The 17,030-nt window shown below is 36.7% G+C and overlaps 1 protein-coding gene across 1 annotated transcript; it reads right to left on the reverse strand.

Annotated features, from left to right (window-relative positions):
• Positions 1-1,370: 1,370 nt before the first annotated feature.
• LOC142530470 (uncharacterized) lies at positions 1,371-5,267 on the reverse strand. The gene is made up of 5 exons (XM_075636311.1): positions 4,973-5,267; positions 4,294-4,408; positions 3,310-3,993; positions 2,645-2,753; positions 1,371-2,021 (listed from the first exon to the last, which is right to left on the reverse strand). The coding sequence occupies exons 1-5, from the start codon at positions 5,053-5,055 to the stop codon at positions 1,996-1,998; spliced, it is 1,017 nt and encodes a 338-aa protein (XP_075492426.1). The 5' UTR covers positions 5,056-5,267; the 3' UTR covers positions 1,371-1,995.
• Between the last annotated feature and the right edge of the window lie 11,763 nt (positions 5,268-17,030).

The raw sequence follows: 17,030 nt of genomic DNA on the forward strand, positions 1-17,030 counted from the left end.
AACTCCTTGAATTTTATTACCTCCAAAATTTAATATTTAATAAACTCAACTTTTGAGTTTAATAAATTAAATTATCTGATTTTATAAATTCAACTCCTTGAATTTATTCTCCCTAAATTTAATTATCATAAATTCAAGGAGTTGAATTTACTATATCATAATATATATTCAACATTTTGAATTTATTCTCTCAAAATTTAATTATCATAAATTCAACTCATTGAATTTACTATATCATTATATAAATTCAACTGCATGAATTTATTCTCTCAACGGGAACAAATGATCCAGTACTTGTATAACCCTCAATGATTCAGAGATACAACTAGTCATGGGTTCACAACTCTTTGTGATTCAGAATAATATTTATTCTTATTCGGGCTTATCCTAGTTAGCCCCATTATTTTCATCAACACCTTGATTAAGAATGTCAGAACTCATTTCTGATTGCACCCATCGGATCATGGTAAGAGCGTCTAGTAGCATCGCACCATGATCCCCTAGGTATCACTGATAGTGCCTGCAAGAACCAGTCGATTATGATTAACGTACAGTACGATCCCTTCATCTCATATATCCCGATCGAATCTGCAACCATTGGTTCATCGAGGGTTGCATAATAATTCGATAACTATGTGAAAACTATAAATAATGGCATCGCATGTACGGATGGAGAACTTCTTCTCTAACGTACATCTCATACTCTGGCCAGAAATTCCACGCACTATAATTTCATCAGATCACATAGGATATCCACACCCGCAGGTGAGCGGTAAATCCCCGACTACAATGCACTGGCTCCTATATGTGTCGCAATTGTACCCAACCTCGCCACCTGATGACTCTCCTGGAGCCGGTAAACCAGTCAAAGCACAGCCCTAGCATATAGAGCCTCAGTGTTGTCCCGGGTCGTAAAAACTAATGGTATATAATCATAACCACGTACTTATCCTCTCGATGAATGATAACCACTTGGAAAGTTCGAGGGAGGGTTGTTCGGTATAATCATCTTATGACTACCCATCTGCATGTTTGGACATCTCTATGCCCTTAACAAGAAACGCAGTACACAACATCACAGATTCTAGTCTCGAGCTCAAGCGGCCTTTATCCTTATTTTAGGCGGCTGAATCAACTAGGAACGAATTTAGAATATGCAGTGCTGACAAATGAGTTTCAACATCGAATTACGATTCATTTGTATTAAAGCATAATCAAGGACTTTATCTATGGTGATTGCATGGGTATACAGATAAAGTAAAACAAGACCATGAAAAGTTAAATTATATTAAAATAAAGATTGTTTATTACACTTGAGTCAATAAATTCCCCAGCCAACAGTTGGCTTACAGGCCATCTACTCTAACAATGTTGGTGTGAGCTACTCTTAGTAGGCGACACGGTGGGACATCTCGACCTCTTCTCATGTTCTTTACGTAATTTCCGACCTACCTCAGGTCCAAAGTCATATATCAGATCAGCTCCGGCCACCGGAAGGAGACCAACCATCTAGTTCCAGTTACCAGAAGAAGTTCCTCCATTTTTTGTGAGCATCAACATATCTATACTATTTTATAACAGTTGAGATATTGATAAAAAAAAAACTTATCTATCCTTTTATTTATGATTAATATTAACCCTCTCATTCCATTTGTGTGCTTGGAATATTTGTGCGCTTGGAAACTTCTTCATTTCCCAAACTCCCACTCCCTAACACGATCATCGCATCCCTACTTTCTTATGTGAGATGCATTGGTTTGTTTACGAGTGAAATGAATATGCTGTTAAAAAAAATATAATACACGGGGCAGGAACATGACTATTTTTTAAATTTTATTTTTTGAATCAGAAAGATGACTATTATACAAACAAAATCTTGCTGTCACGAATTTGAACACTCTTCCTAGCAGTTACTTCTCTAGCTTTTAGAAATTTGAGTTCATAGGTGATTAACAAACCTCAGTTCTTGGTCATCATCAATGAATTCAGACTGATTTAAGCAGAATACAGCAAAAAAGGCACTGCAGAAACAACCAGAATGCTGTAAATCTTGCAAAATAAACGTAAAATGCATCTCTTGAACCAAGTAAACAAATGCAAATAACTAGGGTACCAAGTATAAATAACCCGTTGTATGCTAAAGAAACACTGACAATCCACACATAAGATATATACTTTTTCAATTTTCACAGCTTCAATTCTCATAAAAAGCTCACAATGAGTAATAATGCCATTTGCTGAAGGCTTCACAAGGAGGTAATCCAAAATTCATTGATGTATTCGAAGGAAGTGCCAGAAGAACAAGTGATCGAGTCCACGTGCCACATAATCTCATCTTTTGTTATCCTCTTGATATTGTAAATAACATATCACCAATATTCTGAGTAACTTCAAGCTCAACCACAAATTGAGTTGGAAATGGAGTTTCCACCAAAAAAATTTAATATTTCAAATTAGACTAAATTAACTTTTGGCAAGCATTTATTGCATTGACAAACATGCAAATTTTTGCAATATAACTTGCAAGAATGTCAAAAACCATTGTTTTGCCCTCACAAGCTAAGCATATATTTTGTATTTACTAACAGCCAAAACATATTTTATTATAAAGTGTTGATTGAAAAACCTGAGTGCCAGACCATACCAACTAAAAAAAGGGTTAGCATCAATGCAAGCAAGAAACGAAGAGAATTGGTTGGTAATATGGGCGACACCATTTGTTGTCGTTGACTTCTATAACCTCCTCTGATGCGCTGCAATACACGGACAGATGTTCAGGATATTACATAAACTACAAGGCATAAAAATGTTAAAATATAAGATTATTGTTATAAATAAAAAATAGGTTTTAGGATCAAAATCGATATTTTTGATATTATGATACTGATAACGATTTTATTGTTATTGAATGACCAACAATATCCAACCATATTTATCTCAATACATTTTCACCTTCAAAAGTGTCAACGACCCAACTAAATTCAGAGAAGTTTGATAACAATTTTGATACTGGTTATTTGTCATGAAGATAAGCCTTTGAGACAAAACCATCTAAATGTTGTGTTACATTTTCTGCACACTATATTTCTACTATTTAAAGTTCAGCACAATTCAGAGTTCATTAAAAAGTAACAAGCACATCTGAATCTCAAATGGACAATCTAAATTGCAAATTAAAGCAACTAAAGAAATAATGAAGCTGCTTTAAGACTAAAAGGGTATAATCCTCCAATTTGTAGTGAAACGAACACGAGAAATGGCAAGAAACAAAGCACATAATATAGCTCGACCAGGTGTATTTTGACAAACCTGATTTACCCAATTGATTATTTTTGACTGAGTTAACAACCCCTTTGCTTCAGGATCTTGTTCACATCTCGATCTCCAAAATGAGGGCTTGAAACCCTTCTCTTTAGGTGTTGATTGTGTCAATGAACATTTTTGCCTATCATCATTGTCAATTACAATCTCGAGAGAGTTTTTATCCGGAAATTTCATGGTTCGAAGATTACAAGTTAATTTATCGGCTTGAATTAAAATTTCATCCCCCATGCCACTAAGTTTTCTCTTCTCTAGTTCCCCGAGGCAGCTGGAAGATTCACTGCTTGTGACAACTTCCAAAAATTTTCCATGATTCGGGATTTGAGTTTTGGAAGCAACTTCCAAAACAAGGCTACAATCTTTTTCCAAATAATTTTTCTTAACAGATGAACTACTTGCTGCTTCCTCAACCTTTTCACTTTCATCTTCCATCTTCAGTGACGTCCCAGGAATTCCAGAAAGAAAAAGAGCAAAGTCTTCACAGTTCTCTTGATCTAAATCGACCCATCGTAGGGATTTCATCTCTTCCACATTAAGTGATTCCTTCAACGCCGCTTCGACATGGGAAATTTGATCTTCTAAAGCTGAAACAAATTGCTTATGACGAGTGATTGTAATATCATCAGCATGCTTTTGGTAGCTCACATGGACAGCCTTTCCAAACTCTTCCAACTATTTTGGCAAACAGAATTTTAAAGAGAGAAACAGTAAGTTCAATATATTACAAGATTTACGAACCTAACCAACAAACATAGACTACATAAACATACATCATGATATGCCATAAGCTTCTCAGAGAAAACAAAATAAAAACTGATGGTCATGAATATTGAAAAGAAAAAATATTGAATGCCGACTAGCTAAGAACAAGAAAGGGATCACTCCACATTTAGTTTACCAAATTGAATGGATTTCACATCCTGAAAATTAGGCTATAAGCATTACATTTGTAAATGCTACAACGTATCCGACCTGCCATTTTGCGGTGCCTAATGCCCTTTGTAGATCTCTACCAATTTCATCTAAATGCTGAGGTATCAGCACTTCTCTCTTCGCTCTGAGCCATGTCCTGTAAGCTGATTCCATTCTGCCATAGCAAAAACACAAAATTGGATCCCATGATATGAAATAATTTTCAATTCGTCCTACTATAACATAAACATAAAGTGGGAGATATAATTCTCTTTTATGATAAAATTTCCAAGAAACAACAAATTAGTGAACTATGTAAGTAGCAGTTGTATGATATTCCAAATTATTCCAGCAGTTAACTTCACAATATCTACAACTCGTCCCCTCTCCATCCGTACTAAATTCGAATGCTAACATAAACAAAACAGACGAAGCACAACTCACCTGATTTATCAGTTTAACTTCACGTGTAAAAATGCACACTACTACAAAGAAAAAGGCGAGATAAAAACAAGATTATTACAAGAAAGAGCTCGTAACCCCAACTTTCTGAGAACTAAACAAAGCCCACCTAGACAAGAAGACAATAAAAAATAACATGCATACAAATCGCAGATAAAATAATAACAAAAGATTCAGACGACAGATACAGAGCAAGAATCAACCACACAAACCAGACCCAGATCAAAAGAAATGCTGGAAAGACAATCAAAAACCGTAAAAAATCAATTACACTCACAAATCGGCAGATTGCTGGACCTCTTCAGCGGCAGAAAAAAAGGTGTCTTTTTGCCATAAATCAAAACTGTTCGCTACCAACATTTTCTCCGCTACGATCTTTCTTTCTTTCCCACCAAAAAACGAGTAAATAAATATTAAGAATACCAAAAGCTTCAATATTTATACAAGATTTCTTTAAAATGAAGAAATTAGCAAGAACTTGTTTTACTCACCTTCACTTCTTCGCCATGGAAAAGCAAAGAATGAAGAGAGAGAAACAAAATTAGATTGCATACCAGAAAAATACAGAGAGACGCTAAAACGAATTTTGGTCGGATTTAATAATTAAATATTGATATTTTTTATATAATAAAAATAATATTTTTATAATTTAAATGTTTAAAATAAGTTATTAATATTTTTAATATGAAAAATTAATATTTTTTATTATTATTCGAATGTTTAAAATAAGTTTGTGTGTTTTTAAAGGCAAAATTACTCACCGAACTCACATTTTGGTGAAGATTATTCCGTATCCACTAAAAATATTCTTTCTATTTTAAATAATTATAAATCATTTTCATTAAAGGATATATTTTATACAAAATATTATATAAATTTCATAAACCGAATTACTTAACTTGTAACTTTATATTACTTATATTTACATGATATAATATTTTGAATACATAATATATATTTGTCGACTACACCTTTAAATTATATATTAAATAGAAAAAAATAAACAATATAAATTCTCGAGTAGGTCTCTTGTGAGACGGTCTCACGAAACTTTATCTGTGATACGGGTCAACTCTACCGATATCCACAATAAAAAGTAATACTCTTAACATAAAAATTAGTATTTTTTCGTGAATGACCAAAATAAGATATATGTCTTACAAAATACGACCTGTGAGACCGTCTCATACAAGTTTTTGCCTAATTTCTCTTTTCAAAGTTTTAGATTATTTTTAAAATAAAATCTAACTTGTGGAAATGTTGTTTCTTGTTTAAAGAAATTGATGATTATGAGTTTTTATGAAATTGTAAACGTGTAAAAAGATATTCTTATATATTCCTCAAAGAATATTACTTTTTATTTTGAATATCGGTAGGGTTGACCCGTCTCACAGATAAAGATTCGTGAAACCGTCTTACAAGAGACCTACTCAATATAATTTATATTATGTGTTCCATTATATTACATGGTTTATATTTGAATTGAGAGATATATTTGTTACTACCAACAAATGGTGAAGATAAAATATGTATTTGCTTATTACGCAAGAAACTTGTAGTATATAATTTGGCGTGGGATATCAATCAATTTGATCAGTTCGAATATTATTTTTGTTTTATATTGAAATTCCATAATAAAATCTATTAAAATTTGGAGTTTAATTCAAAAGCGAATAATATTTATTTATGTTCCAATTAGGCTCATTCAAGTGGTCACTCTCTCAATTGATGAAGTCTACTAAAAAAAAGATTCGAGATCTTTTAAACAACAATTTGGTTTTCCCGTAGAACAACAAAAAACATAGCCCTCTCTCTATATGAAGCTAATGATCTTTTAAAACCATGAGTTGTTTTTCTTAACAAAAACATATGTTCATAAAAATAAGATGTAAAATCCGATGGAGATGGAGCTACAAAAATTACTGAGTTTGAACATATTTTTAAATTGGTAAAAACTTGTGTGAGACGGTCTCACGAGTCGTATTTTGTGAGACGGATCTCTTATTTGGGTCATCCATGAAAATGTATTACTTTTTATGCTAAAAGCATAACTTTTTATTGTGAATATCGGTAGGATTGACCCGTTTCATAATAAAGATTCGTGAGACTGTCTCATAAGAGACCTACTCCTTTAAGTTTACATAAGATTTTTTTATGATTTTTCGATATTTCACGCTAATATTAAATTTATTTTTCCCAAGTTATAAATATAAATTCTTCCATGCTAGTATTCATCTGCTAATGACTATGAAGCTACAAAATAATATGTTGGTGTGCAATAATTGTCCCTGTTTCATAGAACAATCGAACCGTGGTGTTTGAATTGTTATACATTTTAAAATATTAGAATTGCACAATTATCACTAGTTGTAGCTTTTGGTAAAACGACAAGTGTTCGGTCCTACAATTGGGTTTCAGAGTCAAAGTCACGAGTTTTATTCTTATTAATTGCAAATAGTGCAATTATTGAGAGATGGATTGTTAGAGTACCATAATTTTTTCTGCTTGGTAGATTAATTGAAACATGATGCTTGAGTTGTACGGTTTAAAAGATTAGAGTTTCACCATTATCGTCAGCTATAAATTTTGTTAAAGAGACAAGCACTCGGTCCTAATATCGGAGTCAAGGTCACGGGTTCAATATCCATTGATTTCAAGGATTTTGATTATTAGGAGGGATTGTTGAATTGCGATAATTTTATCTTCTATGCAAAAAAATCGAAAAGTGATGTTTGAACTAATATACATTTTCAAAAATTAAATTTGCATTGTTAACCAACTATAATGTAATGCCTGAGATTTTGATTATTGTAATCTGAAATGATTTATTGATAATGGATGTGATTATAGACGGAAAGGATCAGACTGGGGAAGACCGGAGAAGAAATTGTTATGTGCGAGGACTGAGCCCTCGCGCATATGCACGACCAAGCGGGGCGCATATGCGCGAGGTAGGCAGAGAACCTCGCGCATATGCGCGACCAGGACCCACGCATATGCGCGAGTATGGCAGAGAACCTCGCGCATATGCGCCAGAGGAGGACGCGCATATGCGCGAGCTGGTGGACTTGACAAATGCCAAGACAGAGTGTCTCGCCCATATGCGCCGAGGGAGGTCGCTCATATGCGCGAGACGTGCTGCACCAAGATGAAGCCACTTGTTTTTTCCCATGCAATGTATATGTAAAGCTATTCATTCCCTTCGAATTCAGCAGCTGAGAATCGAGAAGACCTTCAGGGAAGCTTCAAAGTTCTTGAAGTCTAGAATTGTGATTTTGTGAAATCCAACCGTTCGATTTTCAATCCGACTTCAGTACCGTGCTCTTATCGATAAGAACTTCACACGGACGTAAGTTTTATTATGTTCTTGTATGATTTGAAGATCTGATATTGAAGAAATCATGATATGACTGATATTGTCTATTTCTGAGATTGTGGTTATTGTATAATCGAAATCAGAATGAAAAACGGATACCATATGAATTTGTTATCATTTTCAGATTGAATTTGATTGAGATTATACAGATTTGGTATCAGATTATGTTTTTTGATTGATTATGAGTTGAGATTGGTATTTGTTGATATTTGTATTGCTGGGTATATTGAGATTGTGCAGTTATGCCGTTGAAACATAATTAGATTGAGTTCTGATTATATCCAGTATTGATTTGAGTAGTATATTGATATTGTACTTCTCAGTATTGTCATTGCCAGATTGAGTATTGACAGATTCGAATTCGAGACTTCGACTTCGTCAGACCGAGAAAAAAAAGGTATAAATCAATGTTGAACCGGGAAGATACGACTCGAGTTTGATTGACTTGAGTTTCCCAAAATCACATACTTTACTTTATTTCATTGATATTTGCAATTCATGAGATTGATATGCTTATTCTATTGATTTATAGCAAAGCATGTATTGAGTCATAGGCGGATGTACATAGTCATTGGCAGAGGTGCCAAGTCTTTGGCGGAGGTGCCAAGACACTGGATGTTTGGTTTATATCGATGTTTCTTAGGAGCAGATCGGCTTCTATTGCGGAGATTCAGTATATTGTGCCAATGTACAGGAACCGAGATCCATAGATTAGAGATGAGTCGAGTCTGAGATGATGAGTCACGAGTTTATTTACAGCTTTATATCGATTCATGTCTTTCAGATTTTGATACATGTTATTGATATATGTTTCAAGCTTTTATATCTGTTTATATGATTGCATGTATACATGGTTTATACTGGGAATATATTTCTCACCGGAGTTATCTAGCTGTTGTTGTGTTTGTATGTGTGCATAACAACAGGTGGGACAGGATCAGGGTCAAGAAGAGGATGAGAGATCAAGATTAGTGTGGAGATCCGGACTTAGAAGTAGATTTGATTTCAGCACTTGATGTAGTTGTTGAACCCTAGTTGAGACAAATGTATTTTGTACAAGAGTTGTACTTTACTTTTGATGTTTATATCAGACTGATGATTATATGTTCCGCACTTATGTATTTTAAAAAAAAATTTAGACCCAAATTAATTAATTTATCCTAATGATGATTAAGAAGACGAATTAGGTTCGGGTCACCACAACAGGTGGTATCAGAGCAGTAGGTTCTTTAGACTGAGATAGAAGCTAGTGAGCGGGGTAGATTGAGTTTTCTTTCCTACTTTTGCTATTCTAGCATGTTTAATTGTTTTGTTAATACATGTTTACCTGAATATCTGATGTGATTGGAAACATGTGTTGTGGAGAATGAATAAGAACCGATTCTTGATCAGTAGTAAGATGATCAGAGGAGGACTGAAACATGTTTGTAGTATTTGGTTACTAATCTTTTTGATAATCAGATATGCCTCCTCGAAAAATCCCAGAACAAGGTAGTACTTTGAATAATCCGATGGATGTCACAGCAACTCCGATAGAGACACTGCCGAAGAAATTTCTGTTGTCCAACCCGCCGACTTTGAAAGACACTGAGACTTCTGTTGACTGTGAGAGTAGCAGTAGTAGCAGTGGGAAGAAGGATAATTTGAAAACCCGAGGAAAACCGTTCAAGAGGCCTATTAGTAGTTCATCTAGCTCCAGTGGTTCCCGACAGAGCCAGAATAGTACAGGGGTCTATTGCAGAACTTGTGAAGGGAGACATCCCACGGAGCAATGACAAGGAGTACTTGGTAGTTGCCGTATCTGCAGACAGCAGGGACACTTTGCCAGAGTCTGTCCACAGCAAGGTTCCCAGAGATCCCAGGGAGCAGAATCATCTGAATCAGTGGCTCAGACTGATAGACGAGCATCAGCTGTTCACTCCTTCCAACCATCGACTACTCCTCAGTCACAGCAGAGGCCAGGAAAAAGCCAGACTGTTAGCCACCCTCCTAGACAGCAGGTCATAGTGTTTGCTTTGACTGAAGAACAGGCTCAGGAAGCACCAGATGATGTTGTTGCAGGTAACTGTTCTTTATGTGGTTATCCTGCTTACGTATTAATTGATACGGGTGCATCCCACAATTTTATTTCCGAATGATTTGCATTGATTCAGGCATTACCTGTTGAGTCATTATCTGCTGTAGTATCTGTCTCTTCACCTTTGGGGAGAGGTCTTGTACCAGTGACGCCTGTTAGACATTGTATGCAACAGTATGACGGGCATGAGATTGAGTTAGACTGTATTGTACTTGGGTTGTCTGATTTTGACTGCATTATTGGTATCGATATGCTGAACAAATACAGAGCTACCGTAGATTGTTTCCAGAAGATCGTGAGATTCAGACCTGAGATGGCTGATGAATTGAAATTTTACAGTAAGGGTTCTAGATCTAGAATTCCTTTGATAACTGCATTATCTATGACTTGATTGTTACAGAAAAGAGCAGAGGGTTTCCTTGTGTATTCAGTTGATGTACTGAAATCGAGCCCATCATTGGCTGATTTGCCAGTAATATGTGAGTTTGCTGATGTCTTCCCAGATGAGATTCCGGGTTTGCCTTCAGTTCGAGAGATAGACTTCAGCATTGAATTGGTACCAGGTACAGTTCCGATTTCTAGAGCTCCGTACAGAATGACACCAATTGAGTTGAAATAATTGAAAGATCAGTTGGAAGATTTACTGGCCAAGGGTTACATTAGACCGAATGTTTCTCCTTGGGGTGCTCCAGTATTATTTGTCAGAAAGAAAGATGGTTCAATGAGACTCTGCATTGACTACCAGCAACTGAACAAGGCTACGATAAAGAACAAATATCCTTTGCCTCGTATCGATGATTTATTTGATCAGTTGCAGGGTTCTTCTGTCTATTCCAAGATCGATATGAGATCTAGATATCATCAACTGATAGTCAAAGATTTTGATATACCGAAGACAGCTTTCAGAACCAGGTATGGCCATTATGAGTTTATAGTTATGCCATTTGGTTTGACGAATGCTCCAGCTGTATTTATGGGTTTGATGAACCGTGTATTTCAGAAGTATGTCGATGATTTCGTGATTATTTTTATCGATGATATCTTGATTTATTCGAAGAATATGATTGATCATGCTGAGCATCTGAGAACTGTGTTAAGAATTCTGAGAAAATAGAAATTGTATGCAAAGCTGTCGAAATGTGAATTCTGGCTGAAGCAAGTTGTATTTCTGGGTCATATTATATCTGGAAATGGTATTTCTGTTGATCCCAGCAAAGTGGAGGCCGTGATCAGTTGGCCTAGACCGACATCTGTGCCAGAGATACGCAGTTTTATGGGTTTAGCAGGCTACTATCGTCGATTTATTAAAGATTTTTCGATTATTGCTAGGCCAATTACGCAGTTGACTCAGAAGAATGCACCATTTGTATGGTCTGAAGAGTGTGAATCCAGTTTTCTAGAGTTGAAGAAGAGATTGACCAGTGCTCCGGTGTTGACTATCCCGTCAGGTACTGGTGATTTTGTTGTATATTGCGATGCTTCTCACAGAGGATTGTGTTGTGTTTTGATGTAGCGAGGACATGTCATTGGTTATGCCTCGAGACAATTGAAGCCACATGAGTCTCGCTATCCAATTCATGATCTTGAATTGGCAGCCATCATCTTTGCATTGAAGATATGGCGACATTATTTATACGGTGAGAAGTTTGAGATTTATTCTGATCACAAGAGTCTGAAATATCTGTTTTCACAGTCTGAACTGAATATGAGGCAGCGAAGATGGATTGATTTACTGAAAGATTTTGATTGTGAAATCAAATACTATCCGGGAAAATCGAATGCAGCAGCTGATGCACTGAGTCAAAAGATATGTTCTTTATCCTTATCGACGATTGGTGTTTCAAATTTGATTGAAGACTGTTGTTTGTCTGGATTAGCATTTAAAACAGATTGTAGACCGCTGAGACTCTATACTATTCAAGTCGAACCAGAGCTGATTTTGAGAATTAAAGAAGCTCAGAAAGTTGATCAGAATGTGCAGAACTCGATTTCGATGGTCAGAGCAGGGTATCGATCAGAGTATCAGGTACATGATGATGTATTGTATGTGAATAATCGTCTTGTTGTGCCAGATATTTCAGATTTGAAACAACAGATATTGTCAGAAGCGCACAGTAGTCGATTCAGTATTCATCCTGGTGGCAGAAAGATGTATAATGATTTGAAAAGACAGTTTTGGTGGAAACAGATGAAAGCAGATATTGCAGAGTTTGTATCAAAATGTCTGAATTGCCAACAGGTGAAAGCCGAAAGAAAGAAACCAGGAGGTTTGTTGCACATCTTGTCTATTCCTGAATGAAAATGGGATCACATTTCTATGGATTTCGTGACGAAGCTACCACGTTCCTCCCGAGGTTGTGATGCGATTTGGGTCGTGATTGATAGATTGACAAAATCAGCATGTTTTATCCCGTACAAGATGACGTACAGACATGACCAGATGGCAGAGATCTATGTCAGAGAAGTGGTCAGATTGCATGGAGTGCCGAAGTCGATTGTATCAGACCGTGATCCTCGGTTTACTTCGCACTTTTGGCATAGTTTGCAGCAAGCTCTAGGTACGAAATTACATCTGAGTACCGTATATCATCCAAAGACCGACGGACAGTCAGAGCGGACTATCCAGACATTGGAAGATATGCTTAGAGCTGTAGTGCTAGATTTTGGCACTAGTTGGCAAGATTCTTTGCCTCTTTGTGAGTTTTCGTACAACAACAGCTATCAGACGAGTATAGAGATGGCTCTATTTGAAGCATTGTACGGCAAGAAGTGCAGATCCCCTCTTTATTGGGACGATATTTCTGAGGTACCTGAGATTGGGCCTGATATGATCCGAGATATGACTGAAAAAGTGAAGCTGATTCGACAGAGAATGAGAACATCTCAAGACAGACAGGCCAAATATGCCAATGTTCGACGTCGACCTCTAGTATTTGAGGCAGGAGACCGAGTATTCCTGAAGATTTCTCCTTTCAGAGGTGTTGTCAGATTTGGCAAGAAAGGGAAGTTGTCTCCAAGATATATCGGTCCTTATGAGATTCTAGAGAAGATAGAAGATCGTGCCTATCGACTCACCTTACCGCATTCTCTATCTGGAATACATGATGTCTTTCATGTATCTTTATTGCGGAAGTATCTTCTCATGCATCTCATATTCTTCAGCCAGACGAAGCAGAACTTGATGAGACACTGAGTTATTTTGAAAAGCCGATCCAGATTCTCGATCATAAAGAAAAACAACTCAAAACGAAAACTATTCCGCTTGTGAAGGTTCAGTGGAGTCGTCATGGCATTGAAGAAGCTACCTGGGAGACTGAATCAGACATGAGACAGAAATTCCCAGAGTTACTTCACTGATGTGAGTTTCCTTATTTGGCTTCTGTTATACATTTCTTATTGTATCTGATTAGATATCTGATTTGATTGCTTGCGATTTTGAGGACGAAATCAGATCTTAGAGGGGGAGAAATGTAATGCCCGAGATTTTGATTATTGTAATCTGAAATGATTTATTAATAATTGATGTCATTATAGACGGAAAGGATTAGACCGAGGAAGACCGGAGAAGAAATTGTTACGTGCGAGGACTGAGCCCTCGCGCATATGAGCGACCAAGCGGGGCGCATATGCGCGAGGTAGGCAGAGAACCTCGCGCATATGCGCAACCAGGACCCGCGCATATGCGCGGGTATGACAGAGAACCTCACGCATATGCGCTGGAGGAGGACGCGCATATGCGCGAGCTGGTGGACTTGACAAATGCCGAGACAGAGTGTCTCGCGCATATGCGCCGAGGGAGGTCGCGCATATGCGCGAGACATGCTGCACCAAGATGAAGCCACTTGTTTTTTCCCATGCAATGTATATGTAAAGCTATTCATTCCCTTCGAATTCAGCAGCTGAGAATCGAAAAGATCTTCAGGGAAGCTTCAAAGTTCTTGAAGTCTAGAATTGTGATTTTGTGAAATCCAACCGTTCGATTTTCAATCCGACTTCAGTACCGTGCTCTTATCGATAAGAACTTCACACGGACGTAAGTTTTATTATGTTCTTGTATGATTTGAAGATCTGATATTGAAGAAATCATGATATGACTGATATTGTCTATTTCTGAGATTGTGGTTATTGTATAATCGAAATCAGAATGAAAAACGGATACCATATGAATTTGTTATCATTTTCAGATTGAATTTGATTGAGATTATACAGATTTGGTATCAGATTATGTTTTTTGATTGATTATGAGTTGAGATTGGTATTTGTTGATATTTGTATTGCTGGGTATATTGAGATTGTGCAGTTATGCCGTTGAAACATAATTAGATTGAGTTCTGATTATATCCAGTATTGATTTGAGTAGTATATTGATATTGTACTTCTCAGTATTGTCATTGCCAGATTGAGTATTGACAGATTCGAATTCGAGACTTCGACTTCGTTAGACCAAGAAAAAAAGGTATAAATCAATGTTGAATCGGGAAGATACGACTCGAGTTTGATTTGACTTGAGTTTCCCAAAACCACATACTTTACTTTATTGCATTGATATTTGCAATTCATGAGATTGATATGCTTAGTCTATTGATTTATAGCAAAGCATGTATTTAGTCAAAGGCGGATGTGCCTAGTCATTGGCGGAGGTGCCAAGTCTTTGGCGGAGGTGCAAAGACACTGGATGTTTGGTTTATATCAATGTTGCTTAGGAGCAGATCGGCTTCTATTGCGGAGATTCGGTATATTGTGCCAATGTCCAGGAACCGGGATCCCTAAATTAGAGATGAGTCGAGTCTGAGATGATGAGTCACAAGTTTATTTACAGCTTTATATCGATTCATGTCTTTCAGATTTTGATACATGTTATTGATATTTGTTTTATATTTTTATATCTGTTTATATGATTGCATGTATACATGGTTTATACTGGGAATATATTTCTTACCGGAGTTATCCGGCTGTTGTTGTGTTTGTATGTGTGCATAACAACATGTGGGACAGGATCAGGGTCAAGAAGAGGATGAGAGATCAAGATTAGCGTGGAGATCCGGACTTAGAAGTAGATTTGATTTCAGCACTTGATGTAGTTGTTGAACCCTAGTTGAGACAAATGTATTTTGTACAAGACTTGTACTTTACTTTTGATGTTTATATCAGACTGATGATTATATGTTCCGCACTTATGTATTTAAAAAAAAAATTTAGACCCAGATTAATTAATTGATCCTAATGATGATTAAGAAGACGAATTAGGTTTGGGTCACCACATATAACTTTTCGTAAAGCAACAAGTGCTCAATCTTTCATAATTATTCGTGCAAAAGTCAATTCAAAATATAATAATTTACAGGCCCCACGAGGACCTAGACCAGGTTTCTGAAGCTAGCTAAGAAAGTAACTGATGCCCTAGGTAATTCATAGGCCCCATAAGCTGAAAAATCAGTTGATCGAGAGGATGTTAGACTTAAACCAAAAAGACGTGAACTAGAGTGGGTGTCGTTTTCTCAAGATTAAAGGCTTTATCCAGACAATTGGGGGAAATATTGGACGACATTACAGGGTTCAACCTTGTTTGCAGTCATAGCATTTCATGTGGCACATGAATGGACTAAGGAGAAAGAGTAGTCTTATTGTGATGAGGAAGTACCAAAGGAGTCATGGAAAAAAAGTAGGTGAGAAGGATGAGAAAGAGCACGACGTGGATAGTGCGGCCTTTCGAGCCATAACAAAGAGGACTTGGACCTAATGAGGCAGATGGAAGAGTTAAAGAAACATGTTAAAAGAATGAAGGAGGAGGTAGGGAGACCCCGACCATCAAAATTAATGTTCACAATCTTAATTTTGATGTTAACAAACTTGTTTATTTGTTTTTAATAATCTACCTTAGTGCTCAGATAGCTGAAACTGAAATAATCAGTTACGAGCCAAAACTGAAGCTATTGAAGACGCCAACTGAAGGCATCAACTGATCAACCAAACTAGACCAATTCAACTGATGTATCATAAATGAGTTCAACTGATTGTCCAGTTGATAGGTGGATTCAGCAGGAGAACCTCAAAAGCCCGGCCAACTGAAAAAGTGTTCAACTGATGAAGAGCCCAACTGAGATCAGCTCAACTGAACAAGAGTGAAATCAGTTCAACTGACGAGTCAACTGATTTCACCAGACCAACTGAAGACCAGTTCAACTGATCAGTTCAGAACATCAGTTAGGAGCAATCAGTTGCAGATCAAGACAAGCTGAACTAAGTGGGATACAACTGTGCACAAAGGTACAATAACTTTTGTCCAGTCAAAGGACAATAATGGACGTTGCATTAGAGCTTAAAGACAAAAGTGTTCCAAAATGAACAAGACAAATTTCGAGGAACAGATTCAAAATGCAACGGATACAATAATTGAGTCTCACTGTACGATCAAACTTCGCGCCTAAAAATAGAAGGTGAAGATCAGTGAAGACACAACAAGATATATACAACACAAGAGAGAAAAGAGAATGGCTCGCTTCAAAGTCATATCAGCTTAAGAGAGAAGCATTAAGCCCAGTCGAGGGAACACTTCAACGTGTTATCAGCTTAGATTAGAAGCATATTTCCCTCAGTGTGTGAGAACACTTTCGGATAGTGTTCAGAGATCAGTTCTCACACACACACACACACCACCACTCAAATACAGTCTTGCACAAAGACGTTAAACCTGTGTATGTAGTCTTTCTCACATAGACATTAAAGAAGTGTTGACTAGAAGGTTCTGCCTTCAGTCTAGTCTAGGAGTTCAGTTTAGGCAGTAGTGTAAGTCATAGCTAGGTGGGTTTGTACAAAGTATTGTATAGATCAAAGTCTTCTAGTGAATCCTACCCGAGGTGGTAGAAGGGGTGACGTAGGAGC

Source organism: Primulina tabacum, chromosome 2, assembly GCF_025594145.1.
Source record: "Primulina tabacum isolate GXHZ01 chromosome 2, ASM2559414v2, whole genome shotgun sequence".
Taxonomy (NCBI): domain Eukaryota; kingdom Viridiplantae; phylum Streptophyta; class Magnoliopsida; order Lamiales; family Gesneriaceae; genus Primulina; species Primulina tabacum.

Excerpts from the sequence above, each read along its gene's own strand:
- LOC142530470 (XM_075636311.1), bottom strand. The coding sequence starts at position 5,055 with ATGTTGGTAGCGAACAGTTTTGATTTATGGCAAAAAGACACCTTTTTT. Across the intron at positions 2,754-3,309 it reads TAATCAATTGGGTAAATCAG|CGCATCAGAGGAGGTTATAG; the intron begins GTTTGTCAAAAT and ends CGTGTATTGCAG. Across the intron at positions 2,022-2,644 it reads GCTAACCCTTTTTTTAGTTG|TGCCTTTTTTGCTGTATTCT; the intron begins GTATGGTCTGGC and ends TTGTTTCTGCAG.